At 47.4% G+C, this 26,152-nt stretch overlaps 6 protein-coding genes across 6 annotated transcripts; 4 read left to right on the top strand and 2 right to left on the bottom strand.

Annotated features, from left to right (window-relative positions):
• Positions 1-1,211: 1,211 nt before the first annotated feature.
• Positions 1,212-11,061, top strand: T069G_03250 (uncharacterized protein; the record flags this gene model as incomplete). Its single annotated transcript, XM_056170460.1, has 8 exons — positions 1,212-1,540; positions 1,597-7,520; positions 7,577-8,279; positions 8,427-8,718; positions 8,809-9,406; positions 9,523-10,172; positions 10,227-10,286; positions 10,360-11,061. 8 exons carry the CDS (start codon positions 1,212-1,214, stop codon positions 11,059-11,061), a joined length of 9,258 nt encoding a protein of 3,085 aa, XP_056031352.1.
• A 2,617-nt stretch (positions 11,062-13,678) lies between these two features.
• T069G_03251 (uncharacterized protein) lies at positions 13,679-14,153 on the top strand (the record flags this gene model as incomplete). The annotated part of the gene is made up of 2 exons (XM_056170461.1): positions 13,679-13,732; positions 13,797-14,153. 2 exons carry the CDS (start codon positions 13,679-13,681, stop codon positions 14,151-14,153), a joined length of 411 nt encoding a protein of 136 aa, XP_056031353.1.
• Positions 14,154-16,801: 2,648 nt separating this feature from the next.
• On the bottom strand, positions 16,802-18,230 carry T069G_03252 (uncharacterized protein; the record flags this gene model as incomplete). The annotated part of the gene is made up of 5 exons (XM_056170462.1): positions 16,802-17,075; positions 17,140-17,235; positions 17,307-17,683; positions 17,749-17,816; positions 18,041-18,230. 5 exons carry the CDS (start codon positions 18,228-18,230, stop codon positions 16,802-16,804), a joined length of 1,005 nt encoding a protein of 334 aa, XP_056031354.1.
• Positions 18,231-18,961: 731 nt separating this feature from the next.
• T069G_03253 (cytochrome p450 domain-containing protein) lies at positions 18,962-20,660 on the top strand (the record flags this gene model as incomplete). The annotated part of the gene is made up of 3 exons (XM_056170463.1): positions 18,962-19,033; positions 19,084-20,193; positions 20,301-20,660. 3 exons carry the CDS (start codon positions 18,962-18,964, stop codon positions 20,658-20,660), a joined length of 1,542 nt encoding a protein of 513 aa, XP_056031355.1.
• Positions 20,661-21,742: 1,082 nt separating this feature from the next.
• T069G_03254 (cytochrome p450 domain-containing protein) lies at positions 21,743-23,757 on the bottom strand (the record flags this gene model as incomplete). The annotated part of the gene is made up of 9 exons (XM_056170464.1): positions 21,743-21,908; positions 21,983-22,143; positions 22,200-22,284; positions 22,341-22,681; positions 22,739-22,814; positions 22,864-22,929; positions 22,987-23,257; positions 23,328-23,459; positions 23,529-23,757. The coding sequence occupies 9 exons, from the start codon at positions 23,755-23,757 to the stop codon at positions 21,743-21,745; spliced, it is 1,527 nt and encodes a 508-aa protein (XP_056031356.1).
• An 892-nt stretch (positions 23,758-24,649) lies between these two features.
• On the top strand, positions 24,650-25,732 carry T069G_03255 (uncharacterized protein; the record flags this gene model as incomplete). The annotated part of the gene is made up of 3 exons (XM_056170465.1): positions 24,650-24,926; positions 24,985-25,270; positions 25,327-25,732. 3 exons carry the CDS (start codon positions 24,650-24,652, stop codon positions 25,730-25,732), a joined length of 969 nt encoding a protein of 322 aa, XP_056031357.1.
• Positions 25,733-26,152: the final 420 nt, after the last annotated feature.

A 26,152-nucleotide genomic window follows, 5' to 3' on the forward strand; every position in this document is an offset into this window, starting at 1 on the left:
TCTAGTATTAATACTCTCATCTAGTATTAATACTCTCATCTAGTATTAATACTCTCATCTAGTATTAATACTGTGAGGGATCAAACAAAGGCTCACGAATGAACGAAGCACGCAAAGAGAGAAAACACACAAAAGGACCAAAGGCACTGAGCTCAACTGCAAGAAAGCAAGCTTGTGACTAAAATCTAGATTGCGATAGGGATAAAGAGAGAAAAGACTAGGCAGGATGAGCGAGGAGGAGAACTAGCTAACTCAAAGTGGAGTCACGTGACAAATACTCTCATCTACATACATGTAGTTTCTTCTAGTATCAATACTCTTGTCTAGCATTGTCCAGTACCAATGCTCTCTCCTAGTATCGATAATTTCTGCTAGTATCAATGCTCTCTTCTAGTATCAATAGTATTTGAGATAGATGTGTAGACATATGTCATGAGGTCTTGTAGGCCCAGCTCGGAGTGATGGCTATCAAGTGCCATATCTCATTAGAGCTCAACAAGAGTATAATATCTGTTCAGGTCGCTACCTCTCTCTATGTAACCCCAAAGCAATGAGTCAAAAAGACACTCCTTTATCGTTTCAGCTTTAAAAAAACTGAAATTCCGCATGAAAGCATAACTCAATTCCAATCCTGCCCTGGAAAATGCCTCTAATGCTTGTTCCCTTCTTCTTGTAGGCCTCCCGCATGGCTAGCACTTCAAGTTCCCAAACGTGAATCACGTGTTAAAGGAGAAGATAAAAGCAGAGTTGTGCAGCTATCCAGAGACATTATTTGTCTCTTCTCTGCAAGGCTATAGCTCCCTTGCTTCCGCTAAATCTTGCTGGTCACAACTACTACAAATCAACACGAGAGAGCGAAGAAGTATATTTAGCTCTACCCTTCAGCTTTTCTGCTTCCTGCTTCTCTCACCTTTTCACCACATCTTAATCTACACTCTGAATTTATGCAGGTTTCCGGTATGTGCAAATCCTGAGGCCGGTTTGCTGCGTCAAGATTTTGCTGGTTGCCAGTTGCCAGCTGGCTCACTGGCCATTAACTCCAGGCAGCTGGCAATGCAAACGCGAGAAATATTTATTATGAGCTGTTCTTTGTTTTCTTAACTTCTCTTTTGCAAAATTTTCATACACCTCCACCTCCCAATTTTGTTCCCTCCCCCCTCTGCTCTGCGATTTTTGCTCCCCAAGTTACCACCCCCAAGCCCTCCGGCATGATGGCTTCCCTAAAGGCTATCATTGACCATGCTGTGCTTCCTCCAAAATTACCTGGCGAAAAAGAAGAGAATTATCAAGAAATATCCTCAGAAATCCTCAGAAGACTCATTCGTGCCTGCGAAAAGGTGGAGAGTCTGGCAAGCTTACCATTTGCTGATGCTTTTCACTCTCTGGGTGAATCTCTCCAAACATGCATGAACCTCAACCAAGGACGTCTTGACCGAGACACACTGCTAAAGCACTTTAGCCAACTTCGTCCAAACATTGTTCTCATTTGCTACGTTGTTGAGCAGAATGCTTCACTTCTCATAAGACTTGAGAACAACCAGTAAGCACCCTAACCACTCCACAAACATGAATTTCAGGTTACTAACGACGATGCAGGAGAAGCGATGAACAACTCGTCGTAATAGAATGTTTTGAAACTTCCCCAACGACTGAGAGTGTGCTCGCGGCGGACAACGCTCTGGGATGGGATTTCCCAGGGCGTGCTGTGCGCTTGAGTCTCAGCGACTTCAGCGACGAGAATCTGCAAAAGGCCGTTTCTACATTTCTCGAGCGTGCAAGCATGGAGACTATTCAAGATCTTCAAGCTCAAACGAATAAAGCAAGTGTGTCGGTTGCCGAAATCCGAGACACTTCCGATCCATCTATAATCACTGAGATGCTCATGAGCATTCTGGAAGCCATCGGAGAATTTGCTCATGTTCCCAAGCTCAGAAAGAGAGTCAGAGACGATGTGAACTTCGTGACGGGCTCGTTGCCATGGAGAAGATTGCCGTTTTGGCTCGTTTTGCGAGTGGCTGCTCAGAGGCACCTTAATCTGTCACTCGGCGAATCGGGAAAAGCATGCTACAAGCTCTTGATGGCCGTGTTTTTCTCCGAACTACTTCACGATGCTACAAATGGCCTCGTTCCTCTCGAACAGACAAGAGACCTTGATGGAAATTTGAAACTTGATCCTAGCTTGGTCTTGACACTTCGCACAAAGCTGTGCCGTCGCATGGCTAAGCTGGAACAGGAAAGAGCCAATCTTGTGATGCACAGAGAACATTTCGAAAGCCTTTTCAGTTGCACTGCGCCAATGATCACAACCTCCATCGAGTTTTCAAACGATAGTGTGGCAAATTTATGGAATTACGTCAAGTGGAAGACCAAACGGAAGGTCCACCGACTCCCACGAAAGGCCTCTGATAAATCTCTTCAACTCTCACTTATGAAGAGCGGCAGCTATCTCGACAGACTTCTAGATAGCCACAGATCGCCAATTCCCGTTACCAACAATGGGACACTACTGCTTCCCAACCCCATGGATACGCCTGTTCAAGAAGTTCATGCATTCACAGAAAAGATATTCCTTTTGACACGAATGGAGCAAAAGTTTGAGCTGGCCAATCTGCCAAATAGATTCAACACTGGAAATGCTAAAAGTCATTGCTGTGCATTTGCCAACAATATTCATGAGACGCTTCGGCAGCTTGGGGAGATGTATGATGGCGATCCTCTCCTACAAAGCATTAAACTTCTCACGATATTCGAACTCTGGATGCGAATGGACGAGTGCGCCCTTGTTTCCTGTCCCCTCTTAGGTGACTATCAACCGGTTTTTTATCCTGAGCTTCTTGATGCCCTCCAGTTGCCTTCTTTGCCCGATATGCAGCGACTCCTAGCAGTCCAAACATATCTGGCTAATCGTCATGCAAAAGCCAGACATGGGCATATATTCAGGGCTCATGATAAAGATAGTTTTGCTGTTCAGTTTGCGAAGCAATCGGAGCAGATGAAGGCACGCTTGACGTTTGTTATGAAGCGGTCGGATGCTGACCGGACTGCCAAGACCAAGGAGTGGGAATCCAAAAAAGAGGAATACGAAACTCACTCATTGCAGGTCAATACACTGATTTGTCAATGTACGTTTCAAAACGGGAAACGTGATGTTCGCGGTTGTACGAAATGTTGGCACTGGAGGACGCGAAAGAAACTTCGAATTCAACATCATGAAGATTTTCTTCCGACGGACGAGGCGAAAAGCCATATGATTGTATTCGAACTGGAAATTCCTAAATTTCTATCTGATTACCGCGATGCGACATGGAAAATCCTTAGAGATCTGGCACATCCTACCCGTCCGTCCACCAAGTCGCCTTACACGACTCTAGACGAGTGTCGTCACCTACAGCGCTTCATGACGGCACCGAGGGGTTGCATATCTCTTGCATCGGATAAGAAGTGCTTTAGCGAAACCCATTATAGCTATAGTGATGGATTGGTGTCCCTCAAAAGGATCTTGTTGCCATTTGCAGCAAACTTCCAGCTATACGACCACGAAGCCAAGATATGGGTCAAAGATCTATCAGAGTCTCTCACGCTACATCATCTTTGCGGAATACATGTTCCACTTGGGCTTTCAAGCACAGTACTAAAGCCAGATGTGCACCCAGCCACGAGCTTGGATGGACCATCTTCGTATGAGATTCAAGCCAATACTACCAAATGCCCACCCAGCATGTCAGTGGCAGAGTTCTCGGCTTACCAAAAGCTTCTAGCTGGCAAATCACAGCGTTGGCTCAATATTCTGGTGGAATTAGGCTCGTCGAATGTGAACTTCAGCAGCGAGGACACTGCTTTGTTGGTCTCTCAACTAGCTATTCAGGCTGGTCCAGCCACTCAAAAAGAATCTGGACCTTTGCGCGATGTGCACTCGGTGTTCAGGGAAAGAAATTTCGTTCAGAGTTTGAAGAAGCAAATTCAGGCCCGAATAGATTCCATATATTCTAACTGGAGAGAGACGAATTGTATGGAGCTTCTCATCAATTTGAGCTTGCGAGGTTTCTCTTTATTGTCAGACACTGATATGTGTGCTGAGTTTGAACAGCTACTCAGGTCAGCGAGAGATGCTACTCTCGGGTGGATTATGCCATCTCAAGAAGAATCGAGAAACACTCTGGACGGAAAAGATGCTGACAGAATCGCCACATATGGGCTCAAGGCATCCCTCCTTTGTCGTCGTACTTTCGAGATACACCTTGGCTCTGAGACAGCTTTATCCGCGGCTGATCTTTCCACCTGGATCAAGGCCTCAGTCGCACTTCAGGAAAACCGAGTTATGACTGTCAACAATCTTTCCCCGCTAAGCAGAAGCATGATGATTCGTGATGCGAAAATGATGTTTCGTATAGACGGCTTGATTCGAGCTGCTGTGGAAGCTCATCCAGGCGCTATTGGAGATGCCATTGGAGAGATGATCGACATCAAAGGGCATGGAGCTACTGGCAATGAGACGCAGTCCACGACATCTTGGACGTTTCTGCAGTCCCCGCATTCACGATGGATTCGATGTATTGTGCCTCAGAATCAAGCATGTTCTAGAGGCAGGCAAGTGCTTCACCTGCATATTCTTGAAGGCCATTTCTTTGTGAATGGAAAACGGCGAGGAAATCTCCCACTAGCCATTCGCAATGATCCATCTGTCAAGTCCCTATTTGGTGATCAAAATCTGCATGTATATGCCTCATCTATGCCGGGCATGGAATATGTTCTCGCGTATTCATTCCAAAATAAGCGCGTCCACTTTGGCATGCGCGATTCTGGCGCCATTATTCGAACGGAGGGACGAGAAGGACGAGATGGTCTGTTCGAATTTATACCAAGCAAAATTTTTGAGCCTTTTAGCGCATGGAGTTTTGACTTGCCCAGGAGCCTGCTGGACAACTGCTCGCACTGGCTGAACTTGGATACGGGCATTCTGGAAATTCGGCGACAGCCCTCGATTTGGAATCGTCGACCAAAAGACTGGGTGATTAATGTCTTCAAACGATATGCAACTCGTGGTGAAAGAGTGAATTTGGTTGATCCGTGCTCTTCAGAATTCAAAAAGATTGCCAAAATCTTTGAACACTTTGAAGTGCCACAGAGGTTGACGGTCTTTCAACCTTGGTCGGAAAGAGGCAGATTGTCCGTTGAGCTTCGTCACCTAGATCTTGAGTTTCACGTCAACAGTATCGGGCTGCTCTTCTGCAAGCAACTGAAAGCGAATATCGACATTGACCAAGATGCTGGAACGTGGTATGGGCTTGCGAGCAAGATCGTGCTGCGAGACGCCGCAGACACAAGTAAGAGGAGTATCATCATACCAAACGGAAAATTATCATGGAGGTCAAACCCAAACTATGCTGGCATTCATGTGGACACATTTTTCCAACCATCTGATAGATACTTTCGATTTGACATTGATCAAACTCTTGGTCGCTTGGTTTCACAGCCGGAACCCCTTTTGCTGTGCAGAATGGCTCTATGCCATGCGGTCACATCTTTCTGCCTCCCAGATCCTCTTACAGGAGTAACTGGCACGGAAGAAGCGGTACGAATTCTCCAATCAGGCGCAGTTCAACCTTGGTCTCCTTCGTCTTTCCCAGAACTTGGAGAGTTTGCAGTTCTGCTCCCCAAGCGACAGTACTATCCTCCTGAGTTTAAACGTCTGCAGAGAGTGAACTGGGATAGCCACCTCACAACGACAATCCAAAGTGACCAACTTGAAGCTCTCATTCGCGAAATTGAGAGGAAAGCTGGCAATTTAGCACAATTCTCTCAGACAACCAACGCCCAAAGGGAGAAGTGTGTCGCAGAAGAAGCGTCCCAGCTACGCCTTCGGGCTCAAGCTCGCCGATCCCTTTACGAACGTACAACTGCAGATACTGCAATTCTAAGCCAACTGTACCAACTTTATGTACCTCGTGATAGGCAATCAACTTCCAGAGGCAGCCAAGTGTATCAAGTCGCTCAGATGATACACTCGGATTCCCAGCACATAAATATGGGACGCAATTTGAAACAAATTCTTGATGGCTGGCCTCATATTGGTGGCTTCAGAGAAGATATTTTATTCCTAGACGCAGAATCTCTCGCGAGCCAAATGGAGTCACGTATCTGCGACTGCTGGGGTTCCCTGATCAGAATATGCTGCAGCGAGAAGGACAAGCCATCGTTGATCTTCCAATTGGGACTACTGGCGTTCCAATCTAAGGCCAATATGGACATTGTTCTATCTCTGGTAGCTTTGTACTGTATAAGAGAGCTCCGGGACCTCGAACTTCCTAAGCATGCGGGTTATGAACGTTTCAGAGAGCGTGGACCTCCTCAACAAGCACTCCTTGAGAAACTCATTCACAGCGCATTCTTGCCATGCCCTGAGACGAATGCTAAGTGTCTATATTTGGAAAGACAAAAGGAACTTGAAGAGCACATGCAAGAATGTGTAAATCAAAGTAAACTATTGGCAAAGGATATACTGGCGCAATGGCCAGAGCTCCCGGACAGTCTTAGCTTCGAGACTTCCCTCATAGATGTTCCCGCCGCTTTGGATGCCATTCGACCAGACTGGAACCGCAGAAAACAAAATGACCAGTTGGAAGCCTATGTCGATCAGGTGGATAGCATTCTCATCGCATATCGTCACAAATGCGGTGGTAGAAAATACCCCAACGAGCCGCAACTGTGGGAAAGAAACATCTCTGATCTCTCCGGCTTCGAATCTCGGGACATAATACCATCATTTTCGCGAGATCTCGTGACTAGGGCCGGTCCAGAATTGGTCCGGGTCACGAGTCACTTTCCAATCAAGTTCATTAATGTTGAAGCGCAAAATGTTGAGTCCCAGGAAAAGCAGCGTGTCTTTTCCGAAGAGCTCACTGAACTTGATCAGATATTGGACGCCTTTTCTAAGTCACCGAATACTCTACGCCAGGATTACAGCAGTGATCTTCAACGAAGTTTGACTGCTCTACAATCCACTGGCCAAACAGTACTCAGTACTTCCATGCAGCCACTTCCAGCATGTTATGAGATCACACATGCAATTGAGCAACTACGAGGGACGATAGAAGCCTATCAGAAGTCGATCCGAGATGCTTTTTGGTCCGGCGACACTCGCTTTACGTGGCTCACCTTGGGAGACATCCTGCCCTGCCGAACGCCTATCGAGATTCTGTGCCTCCTGCAATCTCGAGCTAACCATCCATTCGGTCCTGGAATGAAAGAAGCACTCATTAACTATGGTTGCGCAATTGCGGAGATGCAGCGGCTGATACGCCTCAGATCAGCCGTTCTACTCAACGATCACCGTGCTATAAATGAAGAGCTTCGCAACGTCGGCCATGAGAACTGGAATCCTATGGAAGAGGACCCGGATTGGCTGTTGCTAGAGATTGACAGCAACATATTGATCCGTACAGATCAGATTGACGTTGCACGAGCCGTTGTTAATCCTGCCTCGGGCCAGAATAGCGTGCTGCAAATGAACATGGGACGCGGTAAGATTGCAGCATCACATGCATACTTAGAGCTTATACTGACTTGTGCATACCAGGTAAAACATCTTGTATCATGCCTATGGCTGCAGCAATATTGGCAAATGGCGAGAACGTCTCTCGTTTAATCGTGCCCAAGTCTCTCATAATGCAAACGGCAAACATGATGCATTCGCGATTAGGTGGTCTCGTTGGCAGAGAAATATGCCATATCCCATTCTCTCGCCAGACCCCTACGACGGATGAGATGATTCAACTGTACGAGCGATTGCATCGGGACGTCCAAAGATCCAAGGGGTTAATCCTGACCAGCCATGAACACGTGTTGTCGTTCAGATTATCAGGGCTGCAACGCCTTGCAGATGATAAGACCAAAACAGCCACAATGATGATCAACTTCCAGAATTGGCTTGATACTCAATGCCGAGATATTTTGGACGAATGTGATTTCACTCTGTCTCCAAGAACTCAGCTAAACTACCCCAGTGGCTCAGAAAAGGATTTTGATGGACACCCGTTTCGATGGCAGGTCGCAGAGGGCCTTTTGTCCATGGTATCAAAATATATACCACAATTGCGAGAGTCTTTTCCAGGAAGCATTGAGCTGTTAGCAAGCTCGGGTTGGTTTCCGGCTGTTCAGTTTCTACGAAATGATGTCGAAGATGAGCTTCATCGGCTTATAGTAGATGATATCTCGAAGGGCAAAGCGCCATTCCTTTATATCAATCATGCAATTGACAACGAAATCCAGACCACTATCAAGCGAGTACTGTCTGACCAGAGCTTTGACACAGCGTTATTTGAGAAAGCTACTGGGCTTTTCCCCCAACCTGATAACGCTGCCAAAAAACTGCTTGTCATTCGAGGAATAGTTACGCGCAAGATCTTGCTGCTCTGCCTTTCCAAAAGATGGAATGTGCAGTACGGCCTTCATCCAGGCCGAATACCTCTCGCAGTACCCTTTGCAGCAAAGGGTGTTCCATCAGAGTTATCCGAATTCGGTCATCCAGATGTCACCATATTGCTGACTTGTTTGAGCTTCTATTCGGCCGGACTCTCCTATGAGCAGTTTCGGCAAGCTCTCCAGAGTATGCTAGCCTCTGAAGATGCGGCGTCCGAGTATGAGAAATGGATCTCAGAGTGTAACATTCCTCCTCACCTGCAGCATTGGAATCTCATAAATCTGGAAAATGAGACGCAAGTGAGGTTACTTTGGAGGGTTTTATGCCGAACGCAGGCCGTGGCCAACTATTACATGAATAGGTCCGTCTTTCAGCCGTATGCGCGACAGTTCACTATCAAGCTTCAGGTTTCGGCTTGGGATATTCCTCAGAATTCTGGGGAGAAGTTTGCTCGTGCTGCGAGGACGACGGGGTTCAGTGGTACCAATGACAACAAGTACTTGATGCCTATGAATATTGAGCAAGAAGATCTTCCGGGTCTGTTACAGACAAACGCTGAGGTCCTATCATATCTCCTACAGCCACGCAACCGAAAATATTCAGTCTTGGTTGATCACAATCTTTGGCGCCTCAGTGAGCATGACATGCTGAAGACGATTCATGATCAGGGTATCAGGATTCTTATTGACTCTGGTGCATACATTCTTGAGACGGGCAACAGGGACCTGGCAAAGCTATGGCTTCAAGTTGATGGAGAGGCACAGGCAGCCGTTTACTTTCATTCCGACAACCGAGCTTGGGTTGTCTATAGAGATCCTGCGAAGACAGATACTCCACTATTGGCAACAAGGCTTGCAAATAATTTGGAGAACTGTCTCGTCTACTTCGATGAGGCGCACACCAGAGGGGTAGACCTCAAGCTGCCTGAGAATGCGCGCGCTGCATTGACTTTAGCTCTTAAGCAAACCAAGGACAACACGATGCAAGGTAAGTACCCTCCCCGTAATCATATCCACGAGATGTGCATCATACATTTATGGATGGAATGATTCCCATTTCTCGAGGCTATAATAACGAATGCTAACAATTGGACTCTAATGTAGCCGCCATGCGTCTACGACAGCTACGCACAACGCAGTCTGTGATGTTTTTCGCACCTCCGGAAGTTGACATGAGTATCAGAGATGTTTGCCGTAACCGACTGCCGATTAATACTCATATTGAATCTCCACATGTCATCTTCTGGCTTCTGGAGCAAACCTGCAGAGCCAACGAAGACCTGCAGCCACTTTTCCAGGCACAAGGCAATGACTTCTGTCGGCGTACAAATGCCCTGTTAAAGTATCCCGACTATTTAACCTCGGAAAATTCTAAACGTAATCTTTTGAAGAGACTGCAACAGCCAGAGCATCAGACTCTGATGCAGATGTACGGCGACAGATCAAGGTCTTCGACATCGCAAGGGCTTGAAACTATGCTCTCTTCTCGCCTCCAAGATTTCACACACAGGCTCTCTCAGTTCGATATCTCTGGTATTTATGAAGAAGACATTTTTGGGGAAGTGGAGCAGGAGCAAGAGCGCGAGCTCGAAGTGCAGCTGGAAACCCAACGCGAAGTAGAAAGGCCAGTTCACTACAAAGCACTCAACTATCCCGGACTGAGTGCAGCAATCCTGGAGTTTTTCAAGACTGGAAAGCTGAATACCACTGACAAAGAGATACGACAGGCTTTTGACCATATTGGCGCCACAGAGGTCGGTGAAAAGCATGATATCAAAAAAACTGATTCGCGACTCTTCGTCTCAGAGGAATTTGGCCGAACCATTAAGCTTCCTCGGAAAAACCCAACTGTAGGCGATCGCTTCTTGGTAAGTCACAAAATATAACGTATAATATTATTGTTCTAGGATCGCAATGCTAACTTTTGATGACTTTTTGTAGCGCCCCGTAGAATGGGTACTCTGGAGCCCGTCTACCTGGACTGCTCTGGTGATTATCCCAGAAGAAGCTGAACTCCTCATTCCGAAACTTCGACTTGCCCGAGGCAAAGCAAAAGTTCATCTGATCGCCTATGCGGCTCCTATCACTCGAGCCATGGTGCCCTTCAACTACCTCCGTTATTATTCGCTCCCGCCAATCCCTTTGAATGCTACGTTTCCTGCGTGGCTCAAAGTCGAGCTCGGCATTCTGTCAGGCCGACTCTACGCAGATTTTGAGGAATGGAAGCTTATTTGTGACTATTTTAAAGGCTCACCCAAGGGAAATATTAGCCGTGAATTCCTCTTAGAATGGCTTGGAGTCCGTTGCAGAGCTCATGATGTGCTTCACACGCCAATGGGATACATTTGCTTGGACCGAACGGCGACTGAGATGGATCCTTTCTTTGTCCAAACTACGACTGTAGCTGCTCCTACAATTCCAGCTGTCCCGGTTGAAGATGACGTCGAGGAGATAGAGGATGAGAAGTGGGAAGAAGAAGAGAGTGATGATGAAGATGGCAGCCTCTATATCGATGAAACCAAAGACGGCAGTGTCGAAAAATACGATAGTGCTGAAGAAGACGACAGTTCTGAGGAAAACGACAGTGGCGAAGAAGATGTTAGTGATGAGGAAAGTGACAGTGACGAAGAATACGAAAAGTGACGAGAATACGACGGTGACCTGGAATACTGGACCGAAGATGAACGATTGCACAACTGGTAATGGATAAGGAAGTATGATGAATATGAGCTGAGTGGCTTGACACTTAATTAGAGAGTTTAGGATGACTGGCGAAAATTTTTGACATTTGGTCAAGCATTGAGAAAATGGTGTATGCGAATTTGGAACAGGGTATCAGAACGGCTTAGGGATGGATTGGCCAAGGAAGGATTACCAGATGGTCAGCAAAGGCGAAACGTGAAAAAAATTGATGGTGCGATAATTTCTCAGTTAGATGGACTAATGAAGATTGTTTACTCATGGAAAGAGATGTGAAAGATTCGTTTTTGCTCTAAGTGACTTTGTTTTATTTCATCGGCAGCTCATTGCGCGGCTACAAGGCCATTATGAGAAAGTTTGTGATAATTCACACCGCTGACTCAGTCTTCTATCATTCAAAGCATACGTGGCTTCTAGAGAGCATTGGAAGAAAAGTCTGGCTCGAATCAAACTTTATGATAGATCCAGGCTGTTGACTCTGCTTCTGTATGTCAAACTTTTCAGTGCCACGAAACTTTGAGGAGGTGGTGAATATACAAAGGTCAGTGCGAAGTCAGTTGTAGTGTACATAGCTTATGTGATTGTCAAGATAAATACACCACCTAAAATAGCCGAGAGCGCATGACAATTAATATGATGGCTGCTGCTTGACTTCACAGACTGTTGAGCATGCGACAATTGCACTTTGAGTCATCGGTAACAACCATATCTCTCACCCTAGTGGATTTAAAGAAGAGATGGACGATGAAATTTGATCTAATTATTTTGAGGATAGACCTAGTAGAAGTAGATAGACCAAGTGAAAGCAGATAGTTCTAGTAGATGAAGATAGATCTAATAGAAGAAGGTAGATCTAATAGAAGAAGATAGATCTAATAGAAGAAGATAGATCTAATGGAAGAAGATAGATCTAATAGAAGAATATAGATCTAGTAGAGACAGACAGATCTAATAGATACAGGTAGATCTAGTAGAGACAGGTAGATACCTACATATAGGGTTGGTAGAGGTTGATATGATCGGTTTATACATTCTCTACTTTAGGCAGTCCGAGTACATGTAGCTAGAGTTTCCATACAGGTAGTCAAACTTCTTTGACGAACCATGGACAACGCCATTATCTCAATCCGACAGATGGGAAAGTTTATTAAAAGCCAACTATGAGTCAAGATGTAAAGAGTATAGCCCTGTAGTAACTTCTCTTTTATCTAGTGAACTTAAAGTTTTGCAAAAATATCCATAACACCGCCTATTAAAGGAGCAGCATCCCAAGCTCAAATGATGTACTTTCCCCTCTGCACTCTTCCCTCTACACTCTTCCCTCTACATTTTCCCCTCTACACTCTCTACACTATGGATCCCAATCCTTCGAATCCATCCTTTCAATACAATGGAAGTACACAAACCAGCGGAAAGGAAAAGGAACTCATTGGTGAGCTAGCAGAGGCCATACACCAGAATCGAGTTGCCGATATGGCCCGTCTATTTCTCCAAACATGCCCCGGCGAGGAGAACAGAGGATGGTACTCTTCAAGAACCTATGTGCCCAAATGGACAAATATGTCTTCTCTGGAATGACCGTGTATGGCGTTTCTATACTAAATCCATCACTAAGTCTCAACGCTCCAGTTACGACGACATATGGCGGCACTTGTTTCACCAACGTTTCCCACATTGTGGTCGTCGCTCCCAAGGGCCTCCATTCAATCGGGCGGTGCATTACTTGGCGGCAGCACTAGCTGAGACGACCCAGACGTTCGATGAGTGCATGGCAAAAGCAGATGAAATACTTGCATTTGCAAAAGCCTGGGAAAGAAATTTTCAAGAACGTGTCGTAAAAAACGAGAATGTTGTCGAAAGTGGGCAGAACTAGCTTAGAACGGTTGGGAAATAGAGTGACTAGTCACCACTGCGTCGCAAGAGCCAAGACTGTGAAGAATCTGTTGGATCTCGAATAGGGAGCGCAGAATAGTATTGGTGCCAGTTTCTTTGGGTAATTCTAAGTATATAAATTAATCCATACAAGACCTGGATAGTACTATTGAGTTAGTGTTGTAATGGACGTTTTCCTGTGTCACTGAAAGCTCAAACTGTTCGGTGACTTATGCTGTGAACCCAACCACGCTGCAATCATTCAGACACAGCAGCCTACTAACACTATAGACTAGGTATTCAAACAGTCATACTGCAGTAGATCCGAAATGAAGACATATGGAGATCTGGTAGAAATAGAATGAAGTGTAGATCTGGTAGTGATGCCTCCACCGTAGGCTAACAGATCTGCTAGCGATTAGCCCTGAGGATCTAGCCCCAGATAAGCGAGCTAGGCGAATTTAACGACCCACTCAGCCCTCATCCGCTGCACAGTGGAGATTCAGTTGGAAACAAAAATAGGCCGCCATCTTTTCGCCCCATCCCACTTTGCCATTCCCACACCCTCCCACCCAACGCCATTGCAGTAAGTACAGCCCCGATATTGCAGCCCTTCCCCAGAATTACTATGGCGGACCATTTCTCCTATCCACTTGCTTAATTTACTGACAATTATTCCGTCTAGAGCATGGCTCACTCTGGCTCTGCGATGACCGGCTACGATGGCGGCGGTTTTGTCAAGGTACGTTGTTTTCCTCTCACCCCATTGCTATGTTGTGGAATATTTCTTACTAATTTTACTTCAGGCCGAGGAGACAGTAGAGCGCCTTGATGGACGGCAAATGCTCTTTAACAATACCGGTGGTGATGCCATTCATGTGTACTTGAACATCAATGATGTTCCAATCAGCACTCCTGATCCCAAAGACGCCGACACATTCTGCTGCACCTCATCCGATTCGCTTGATGCTACATTTGCAATGCACGCCCACGCGACTCATTCGGCCTCGATTCTGGTGAAACTGTTTGCTCCCAATCTTGGCTTTGATGATGCCTATGCCGGCCAGATTCGCATCTCTTCAAAAGACATCATCGAGTTGACGGCAAAAAAGCATGACGAGGACGCCTTGAACGCATTGAGACGCTTCTGCCCAACAGCTTAGAAGGCTTCCGGCAAAATGATATCTATGACCATCTTGGCCACATTCGCCAACGTATCTATCCCGATGGGCGTCAAAAAAAGACTTTTCAAGAAAAGCGAAGGCAGGCACCTGTGGTCTCAAATTGAGGAAGCCTGGGCACAAACAATTCATGTTCAAAACGATGGCCCTATCAAACTCGAAGTTCTTTTTCGCAGTGGCCACGGCAACATCATGTTCGCTAATACGTTTACTACGGTGGTTCTCGGTCTTGCCGAGCCGGACTCACACCCAACTCCCCCGTCCGGTCGGAACGATGGCAACAAAGAGTGTCACAAGTGCAGAGGACGCGGACACTTCGCCAAAAATTGCCCCCATGAAAGATTCTCCCTTCCCACCAAATATGTGACATGCCGTACTTGCGGTCAGGAGGGGCATTCAAGGGCAGACTGTCCGAGTCGCCAGTGCAAAAGGTGCTACGTAATAGGCCACCCCGCAAATGAATGTACGGCACCCTACTGTACTCGGTGCAGACAGCCGGGCCATTCGCGTGAAGGCTGTAACTCTGCTCCTCCTAAGTGCGATGATTGCGGTGGTGTGCATCCCACGATCCACTGCGAGCTCTTCACTAATGAGAAGAGAAAGAGAGGAAACCAGTGAGCATCATTTGCGAATTATCCAAGGACGTGAACTACCCCTGGCCTGCAGAAGTTCTACGATTATCATGGTGAGGGGGGAAATGACGACTCAGTCAGGCAGAGTGGTAGTGGGTGACATTGCGGGACATTTGTTCGACAGCATAACATGCTTCACGAGAAAGTTGGTAGACAGTACATCTGGAGCTACTAGTCAGAACATTTTGAGGGTATAAAATAAAGTACCTTGTCAAAACACCAAAAGAACTGAGAACTTGGGTGAACGAAGATTTAAATGGAAATGGAAAGCTCCGTGAATGTGACTATCGTATATAAAGAATGAGTCCAAGCCTGGCGATGTTTTGATCATACTTTTCTACAAGGCACAGGCTCTTGAATACCCAAAATCACTCAAGGGTATGGTGGACAAAGTCGTAATCGCTAAAGAAGTCTACCGTAGAATTAAAATCAAGACCCTTGACGAATCGCAAGGGGATGAAGCTGACTTTGTCTTTGTGGATTTTGTGGCAGTCTCGCATCCTAGATTCACTAGAGAGGGTTTCCGGATCACCCTTGCGACCACTCGAGCGCGAGGAATCTAAATTTTCCTTCTGAATCGTGGGTCATTCGTTGGCCACGAGAAGCCCGAGGTCGCTGAACGTGCCTTCCAATTATCCCGACTCTACGCTCTATGTGCTAAAGACGGTATCATCGATCGGAAGACCTGTTGCATCAATTGCCAAGTCGACCATACATCGGACCAATGCACTATAAAACCTGAACATATGGCGAACGCCCTGTGCGAGCGTACGAGCTGTGGTCCAACAGGCCATAACGCAACTTGTCCAGACCGCGTGTGTCGCAACTGTGAAGCTCAAGGACACAACGCCAATGAGTGTTTGCAACCACTGCTCTGCTCGCAATGCGGCAACCCTGGCCATGTTTCTTTCCAATGTGAAGCGAAGCATGTTGCAGATTTCCTTTGCCAAACCTGTCAACAACGAGGACATGTGGCCAAAAAGTGTGCCCCTGTTTCGAGCCTGCCGAGCAAATCTCTGCTTGGTAGGCATGCAAACGTGTTTCGGAGATGTCACCAGAGATTGCTTTATAGTTTTGATCACTTTTCTAGGCGACTTGAGAAGCAGTGGTGCTGCCTATACCAGACCAAACCCAAGCCATGTTAAACGAATAAAGGGCAGCAGTCAAAAGACGAAAAGAGCTGAGAAATGGGCAAACAAGAATCTACATCAAAACGGGAAGTTTGATGAATGTGAACATCTCACATAAATACTTCTCGGGCTAGTATGTTATCTGCTGTCTCGACTTGATGACTACGGGGGCCAGCAGTACCTTGATGCAGTGAGCCGTCACCACATTCACATGAGCCGAAGAATACGTCGTTAAAATTGTGTATTTAAAGACGCCGAGAGTGGCTTCAAATGAACGATGTGAATGACGAATATAAAGCAGTTATCACCCTTCTCTCTCCTTGGTAGACTTTGTGGCTAGTGATGGCAAGATCTAGCGGAAGCAGGAGTAAATCTTCTCCTATCCATTTAACAGAGACCTGGTATCTCCAATGCAAGTGCCGACTAAGTGTTGATGCTAAATACATATACAGCTCATCCGTACTCATACAACACATAATAGACCTTGATATTGGCCAATCAGTCATGTGATATCTCTCGTCTTGTATCAAATGTTTGAACTATACACTTGAATGTTAAATGGTCAATGCAAAGTGCGCAAAACAGAAATGATGATTGACTGAGCTACTGGCTAGCAAGCGTCTACGGGCTATCATCAACATCTTTAGCGTATTGGAAGGAAGAGATAGAAAACAGATCAATTGTGTGCGAGCGAGCAACGCCAATTCTCTCAAGAGAACCGGTCCACGCCGCAATCAATCATAAACGGTCACCAACACCACTTGATCAAGCAGTCATGCCTCGAAAAGACATGAGGAGAAGGGTAAATCCGAAATGACTATTCATCTCTTCCAAACTTTGATAGTACACAACAAAGGGAGGGAAGGGCTTATTTTTGCGCGACTTCGTTTTGCGCAACCTCGTGGTGGTGCAGGCCCTTGAACTGAGAGTCGGAATCTCGCTGCTCAACATACGCCGCCCAAGTATCGCGGTTCCCAATAGGAGACTTGCTCTCATGAGATCTCCTCCCAGACAACCGACCAAAAGCTCCAGAGAACAAGCGAGACATGGAATCCAGGACGGGGCCTTGGAGGACGTGGTTGAGGAAGGCGGGCAGAAGCATGAGACACGCGCAAATGAGGCCCACGTTGACTTCGACAGTCCTGCGGTAGATGGTCAGCCTTGAATAGTTTCCAATAATGACATAGCGGTGCAGAGATAACTTACGCCCACACAGACATCTTGGAGAGATTCCAGGAAGCATCGGGACTGCTATGGAGAATCGGCGTCATTCCGAGGCGAATAAGACTGGCGGCGCAGGCCCTACAAATCCTTTCGTTAGCCACTCAGATCCACCCAAATCCAATATTCTCAGAACAAGAGCTTTGACGTACAGTAGACCAATGCTAAAGACGGCAATGACCTTCACCTTCCGCTTCAGATCCATGTTCAGGCCCACAAGGACCGGGACAGGCAAAACCAGCGTGTACAGATCCAACACCGAGCTCGAGATGCCAGAAACATAAGGCAGAATCACAGGGTTCAAACAGTGGCCTGGGACAATTGGGTTCCATGCTTTTTCCACCGGGATGCAGCTAAAGACGTTTCCGAAGAACAGGCTGAGACTGAAGCCGACGACCAACACGATGCCGAGTATGACGAGGTAGCGCATCTTGTTTGTTTCCGAGAAGATTCGGTAGTAGAAGAAGAGGAAGGTGAGTTTGACGCAGCCCCCGAGGAGCAAGTAAATAAAGGATCCGATGGAAAACCACTGGAGAGACGAGTGATGTTAATTTATAAAGTCGCCGGAAGCAGTGATGAAGTTTTGAGATTTACCTTTAGCATTTCTGTGACATCTTGAATGGGGACATTCCACATGTGGCGACCGATTCCCTTTGTATAACCTGTTTCTATGGTTATTTTACCCAAATCCCATACATCGTAGAGAGAGCATCTCCTTACATTTCAACATGAATCCCGAAAAGGCGATAATCATAAGCTGCCCAAGTTAGTAAGTACCGACCAAGAACATCGTGATTCTTTGTAATTCTCACATATGACACGATACAAAAGTCTGTTTATTACCCGTTAGCATTCCGATGGGGTACAAGATGGCATCCAAACTTACAGTCGTCCACCCCAAGTTTGGCCTTTGTGATCCTTAAGCGCGTGTAAAGTCGCATACCCACGGCCAGCGTGGTCAGCGTCAGTAACACCGTATGCAGCGCAATATTCTCCGTCATATGATCATACGGATCAATGAAATTCGGCTCGACTCCCGGAGGAGGAGGAATCGATCCAAGCCATTGGGAAGCCATGATGAGTCCCGGTAAGCTCACGTTTTGGTCGTTCAATACAGTCAAATGAGTGGAAGCAGAAATCTGCAGAGGCCGAGCAGCAGCAGATCGTCAGTCAGTATGTGTCAAAACGCATGGTCCGGGGAACCCAGAAAAAGCCATGCGAATAATCTCTATTATAACGCATCCGCATCCGATGGGAAATGTGCCGAGCATCGCCGGGCTGAAAAAGACATGCTAGACTAAATGGAGGACGGGAAGATAAATCCTGCGACATGTAATAGTGAGCGCCTGCCTGATTGAATCATCACCTCGATATCTTATGCACACACTTGACACTGCATACAAAATACAAGTACACAGACGCACATCCCTCCGTCCACACCCGCCACTTGTGTTGCAGAAGAACAGATGAGGAGTGGCACACTGGCGAATCCTTTGGTTGGGTGCAACCCCCACGAGGCTGCCAATTGGAGAACAAGGATCTCCCGTAAATTGGGTCTTCCCCCAACTCTGTTGGTTGGACTGGTAAGACACGGGATGAGCATGGCCGAAGTTGCATTTGCGCAAGGAATGTTTGCGTCGGGGTGGCTTTGCCAAGGCCAACGCAAGGCAGATAGGGCCTGTGAATCTGATCTTGAAGGAGCCGAGCAGGATCATTCAAAAAGCCCGTCTTCATTCAGTTCTAAATAAATCATCATTCCTTTCATAAACGGCCTCTTCCACATAGGCCCGAATCTTCATCTTGTGTCATGGTGGCCTCTTGGGGATGGCCCGTCACGGCCTCGGAGTGGCTGAGCACCACCGCTCTCACGCTCACAACTGTATGAGAGTAAATAAACAGAATTCGGATCATAGGCTGACGATATTCCAGTATAATGTGCTTCGAATTGTTTATAATCTGTATTTTCATCCTTTGTCTAAAATCCCAGGTCCAGTTGCTTGGAGGGCGTCTCGATTGCCGTTCATCTGGTCTCTCCTCAGGGGAACAATTGTCCATGATTTCGAGCGCCTGCATCGCCAATATGGCCCCATCATCCGTATTGCGCCAGACGAAGTCACTTTTGCCCATGAAGACGCCTACAAAGACATATTCCAGCTTCGTAAAGATCACCAACAGTTTCTAAAGGACCTCGTCTGGTGGAAAACGCAACCGGGGATGGCAGACTCTTTACTCAGTGCCATCGACCCAAAGCATCATGCACGCATCCGCGGTCTTCTTGCTCCTGGATTCACGCCTCGGGCCTTGAAAGAGCAAGAGCACATTTTGCACTTTTATGTCAATCTTTTAGTGGAAAGGATACGTGAGCGCGTGAATGAGACACCGGAAAGTGGTGCAGTCATTGACATGGTGCCCTGGTTCAACTTCACTGCCTTTGACATATTTGGCGACCTTGGATTTGGAGAGTCCTTCAACTGTCTTCAAGATTCCAAGTACCACCCTTGGATTGCTTTGCTGTTCAATAGTGTCAAGGCGGCATCCTATGTCGCGGCTGCACGATTCTACCCAATCGTTGAGCGTCTTCTTATGATGTGTATTCCTCCGTCTCTGAGGAAGATGCAACGGGACCACTACCAGCAGATCGTGGACAAGGTTGACAGGCGTCTCAACTTCGAGCTTGAGCGACCTGACATCATGTCTCATGTGATACGAGGCACAGAGCGCCGCGAGCTGCCAGAGGGTACTGTCCACACTACGTTCATGGTGCTGACAACCGCAGGGAGTGAGACCACGGCGACAGCCCTGAGCGGCACCCTCAACTACCTGGTCAATAACCCAGATAAGCTGGAGACTCTAGTGAGAGAAATCCGCGGCACCTTTCAGCAGGAGAGTGACATCGACCTTGACGCACTGCGCAAGCTACCATACCTCAACGCCGTCCTAAACGAGGGACTCAGGCTCTGCCCGCCCGTCCCGTGGATTCTCCCGCGGCGGGTTCCAGAGGGAGGCGATACAGTATGCGGAACATGGCTTCCGGGAGGGGTATGTGCAAAAGCCCGCCTATCTTTTTTTCCTTTCGAATCCCTCACCTTTGCGTACCGTTGTATCGTATCCTTGGCTAACTGGCTGTAACATTGGGGGTGGCCCAGACTCCCGTCTCGATACAAGCATACACGATGAACCGTGACCCGGCGTACTTCCACTCGGCCACATCATTCGTTCCGGAGCGCTGGCTCTCTGACAGCCGCACAGACCAGGAGTCACCCTTCTTCCATGATCGCCTCCAGGTTGTCCAGCCGTTTAGCGACGGGCCAAGGGCCTGCCTGGGGCAGCACCTGGCGTGGGCGGAGCTGCGGCTGATCCTTTCCAAGTTAATCTGGGTCTTCGACTTTGAGGTGGTGGAGGATCGCAAGATGCGGTGGGAGGATCTGAGGACATTCCTGCTTGTGGAAAAGAAGCCGATTGAGGTGCGGGCAAGGCTCAGGGACAGCACGGCCTCAGTCGCGTAGATTGCTGCATTTGTCCCTCCCGAGTTGACAAGGGGACACAGTCACAATGTTGAACAAAGAGAACAAATGAACATGCCTTGTGCCACCCACGTGAATCGATGACATGTGTTGGTGGTTGCACGCCGAAACTCTGCATGTATTCAGTAAATGGTTGGATGAGACTGCGTAAACATGAACATACCCCATCAAAAGCCCATGCTTGAACCACTCCCATGTACGAGTAGCAGCGGCTATGGAGTAATAATCCCCGTGGCAATACATGCATAAAGTCAACTTTCTACAGCATATCCATAGGCGATTTCCTTTCTCGGCGTCCGTAAGCATGCCACCCTGGCGTCGCATCGTGTGGACCTTTGCATTTTGCCTGGCCATTGCGGGATCGTTCCATCGCCTGTTCTCTTGCGTGCCGTCTTCAATGTTCCCACCGAGGCAGCATCTAAGCGCTAGAATGCTGTGGCGAGCCGTTTCGCCTCTCAGCACAGCGTTGCACTGCAATCTGCCCTTTGGGGGCCTTTTGCCTTCAACACTCCTCCTGGACATGCCGTTGCTTCCTGGACTATGGCTATGCACCCTCGCTTGCAGAACTTGCATAGGCTATGTTCAATATCGCGGGATATCATGCGGCATGTCGACAGATATAATCCCTGGAGCGCGTAATATCACTGTCCGTGCGTAAGACGTTGTTGTAACCTCGGAAGTTGCTTTCGGCCCCCAAAATCCAACACCACCCCGGTCCTTGACTCCCAAATAGGCAACACTTGGTCAAAACACATCGCTGTCTTGACGTGATCTCTTATCTCGGCATCTGAAGACGATAGAAAGTCTTGAATATCTTCCCCGTCGGCAGTTTTTCCGTCCACTCATCTGCCTTGATGAATATGTAGCTCATCTTATCCAAACTTCACATCCCCGGCCCCAACTTGAGATGAGCGAGACGAACGGTTAGATCTGCTCGTTTAAGATAGTCATACCCTTCGTTATAGTGGAATTGCATCATTGTTCATCAGGGTTCTATCTATGATACCCCATCTTTGTCCCGAAAATCACTTCATTCTCCAGAATACTACAGAGTCCCCCTTGCACTAACGAATCAAGGCACGCACACCCTTGGTGCTAAGTTTTGGAAGGGGAATCAAGAAGTCATGCGCTTGCTTCACATCACTCTCGTCCGTCTCGTATAGTTCTAATTTTGGCCCATTGGAGCGATAGAGAACTGCCAAAACAAGACTCATCTCCGCCATAGCCAGACTTGAGTGATAATAACACGGATTAGTTTCCTTATACCACGACATATTGGACACCGGGAAGTGGGAGATACTTACTTCATTCCCAGACAATTTCTTGACCCACGACAAAATGGCACATACGACCGATGCATGGCAGGTTTCACATCATGAACCCACCGTTCGGGTATAAACTCGCCCGGATTTGGATATACCTCAGGGTCTGAATGCATCAAGTATGCAGACATGCCCACGGGGATCTGCAGCACACCATTAGATACAGAAATAGGCGGATAAGATGCTCAGGATGTCTTACCCCTGGAGGTATCACAAAATCTTTGTACTGAATAGCCTGGTCGGGAAATACTCTTGGCAAGCGATGCATGACGCCATAGCTGAGTCTATGTACGCACATGTGGTTAGAATCGTCTCCTCGTTGGCTTGTTCATGTTCATACCTCAGGGATTCCTTGATGATTCCTTGCAAGAGCGGCAGCTGCTCCAGTTCTGCCCAGGTTGGAACTTGCTCGGGCCAGTTGGCCATCGGTCCCTTCAGCTCAGCTTCAAGCTTGCTTCTCAACTCAGGCCTAGAGAGAATGTAGAAGGAGGCAAAGCCAATAGTGCGAGCAGTACTCGCTGTACCGCCTCCAAGAAGGACCTGGGCTTCCTTGGCCAGTCGTTCTTCGGTTCTCTCTTCCTCCGGCATATCGCTATTTGCAATGTGCCGGAAAATAGAGATTCCACTATCCTCGCCTTTGGATTGCTCACTGTTTGCAAGCCGTATTTGCTGCAATGCTCTCTAAAGACTCGTGTCAGAATGTAAGTGTTTCTGTCAATGAGATGTCTGCGGACTAACTTGTCGGAATATGTTAAACATTTGCCCTTTTGGGTAGACCCAAAGCAATAGACTCTCCGGAAGGAGACTCAAAACTCTATGATCAGGTTAGTTTTGACCAATACTATGCCAAAAATCGCACTTACTGGATAATCTGAGGAAATCCTGTAAACAGCGGGATAGATCTCACAATGGCGTGAATAATATTATACCTAACATTTGGCAGACACAATTAGCACAAATCTCACCCAAAAGGGGTAGAAGCATACCAATCAGAAGCAAAGTCGGGAGTATCGAGAAACCGATCGCCGTGAGAGCCTCTATCGCCAGTACCAAGGCAGATTCTTCCAATAATATCACCCGAAAAGGCAGAAAAGGCATGGTCCAATCGAATCACTGCATTTTTACCTTCCAGCTCTCTGAAACGAGATTCGAGGTGTAGGGCAACCTCAGCAAGCATTGGCTGTAACTGTGTAATTCCTTTCCGCGAAAAGAAACCTTCCATTGGCTTTCTCCTCTTTCTGTGCAGATCGTGGTCTGCTGTGAGCAAATGAGAGCCTACGGCGCAAGTATTAGCGGAAATCCTCTAAGATCCGTGTAACAATCTCACCGTCAAAGTCGATGCCTTTGCAAAATACATCATAGCTGTTAGTTCGCCGTTTGCTCTCTGTGACATATATCTCATTGTAAAACTCTGGATCGTGAATAGATAGCTCATCCGGATTCACTCGAACAATAGGGCCTTTGACCCGAGAAAGAAGCAAAGAGAGATTAGCAACAGTATAAATGAGATGGAAACTATTATACTTACCATATTTTTTATGCATTTTCTCAACTTCAAATAGGTATTTGCCATCCAGCCAGTAGTCATAGTAAAATTCATACCAGAAGGAGGCCGCAGCAAATTTAGGACCTGGGAATTTGGCTAGAGGCGAAAACCACAGACGATATATCACGAGATATACATTATAGATGAAAGAGAATAAGACTGTAGCCACAAGGGCAGTCGTCGCAATGGGCTGCGATAACAGCGCTTCCATGATGGACGAATTGTTTGCAAAGCAATGCCCTTGAGAGAAGTGTGTGAGAAGAAGAGAGAGAGAGAGAGAAACTGTGCGAATGGGTTTAAAGAGATACCAGTATTCTCAATGGAAAAATAACGCGTGCATATTGTTACATTCCAGCAGCACATAGTATAAAAGGCAAATGTATAATTCCCTTGATATTGTGGCGCCATCCTGGCTACGTGTCACATCGGGCCCTTAATTAGCCCGTTCAAAGTAATCTTACCCGTATGCTGATACTCAGATGAATCTTCACGTACCGGCATAAGAGCTCCTTCAGCCTTCCCCGAAGGATTGATCCTCCGTCCAATCTTTTGTGGGTAATGTGTGTACCTAGGTCCTGCAGAATCGGGGTCAGAAGCAACGGCTTGTTGGTTAGTACGGGATAGATGGGGGTGGGGTGTTGCATTGTATGCAATAATAGCCTGCATCCTGTGATGCATGTGGATCAGTATCAGTGCGCATCCCGTGAAGTCGGTGGCTAATCTAGTACAGCTAGATGCAGGCTGTGCCGGCCCAGGATGATGGCAGTAGATGTAAGTGCCGGACTACCGTGACTTTCTGTAATTGGTAGTTTTGCGCCGTCGTCTATTTGTGGGCGAGATATCAAGGAATCCCGGCGTCACTTGCAGTGTAACATTAAGGAAGTCATCATTCAACAAGACAAGGCCATTAATGCGTAATGGGCTTATCCCGTGGTCCGGCGGCTAGTAGTTTCCAACGAAGCCCAAAGCTACTTGCTTGCCGAGGATAAAATGTCGCTGATCTTCATCCGACGCTCGAGCTTGGCACATAGAGTACCATCAGATCACATCACTTTGAACTGCCGGTGCACAGCTCTGCAGACCAGATTGTACGAAACGGAACCATGGAGTATCGTTACTCAGAGATCATCGACCCAAGTGTCTATGAGACACATGGGTTAGCCAACGGCATCGCTCTTCGTGGGCACAAAGAGCCATTGAAGGAGATCCGTGGAGCACGTCGAGCCCAAGTCGATTGGTCAACTCACGTAAAACCTCTCGCCGACTACAAAGGCGGGCTGGGCCAGCGGTTCAGCTTCATGCAGGTAACTGTCCCAGAATGTCTGCCAGAGAGGCTTGAGATCATCTCGTATGCAAACGAATATGCGTTCATCTATGATGGTGAGTCCCCATCCATACAGGATTTCGTAGACCCTTGATGTCCTAACTCCTTGTTCAGACGAGATGGAAACTCTGGATCTTGAGAATGTCTCAGCCACGTCGCCGGAGATGCTCGAGGCATTCGGAAAAGGCGTTTTAGACAGCAAGACAGATAGCAAATCACGCCCCGAAAAGCGACTGCAAGCACAAATATTGAAAGAGATGATTGCGATTGACCCTCAACGGGCTATCACATCTATGAAAGCCTGGGCCAGGTTTGTCCAGTTGGCATCTCAGACAAGAGAATCGCCATTTCGGACTTTCGCAGAGTACGTCCCCGCAAGGGTGATTGATGCTGGCGAGCTGTGAGTAATTATCAGGGCATCTTTGACTATAACACCAGTGCTAACGTAGTGTTGAGGATCTGGTTTGGTACGTTGACGTTTGGCATGGCCCTCACTATTCCGGCTGAAGAGTACGAGCTCTGCATGGAATTGGCCCGCCCCGGATACGCCGTCCTGGGACTCACCAATGATTTATACTCGTGGGAGAAAGAAAGGCAAGCGGCCGAGAAAGCAGGTCAGGACTATGTCTTCAACGCCATCTGGGTGATTATGAACGAGCAGCAGGTGAGCGAGGACGAGGCCAAAGCCATCTGCGCAGAAGAGATCCAACGATATGCCACTATCTTCTGTCGCAACGTCGATGAGACGAAGAGGAACTTGGCGCTCTCCAGGGATCTTCGGGCGTACATTGAGGCTGTCATGTACAGCTGCAGTGGAAATCTCGTTTGGAGCATTTACTGCCCCCGATACCATGAATTCTAGGCCGGGCGAATCATATGCAGCGTGGGCGTATGGCGGGTAAGACGAGGGTGGTAGTGCAGCATTGCGGTTGGATTCACACCTGGAGGTTGAGGTAGAGATAAAGGATAATACACCGATGTTGAGATTGATTGGTAACCGTAACCGAACGATACTACTGTTAGGAAGCTACGAGGTAGCATGCATAGAGGATTTCGTATGGGGTACATGTAACACGCAAGGTTGACACAAGGGTAGCGGCGGCCTGGACGTCCCAAAGCCCAAATCCCAGGTACCGGATACAGCCCTGGGGCAACGTGGGTACACGGACAGCGTAGCACCACCGCCTTCCATCACATGAAATGCTCCCTGCATGCACCTCTTATTTTGGGATCCTGAGGTACCAATCTGTCTCGTTTGCACAGCATCACATCATGTCACCAG

This window comes from Trichoderma breve, chromosome 2 (genome assembly GCF_028502605.1).
Source record: "Trichoderma breve strain T069 chromosome 2, whole genome shotgun sequence".
NCBI classification, from domain to species: Eukaryota; Fungi; Ascomycota; class Sordariomycetes; order Hypocreales; family Hypocreaceae; genus Trichoderma; species Trichoderma breve.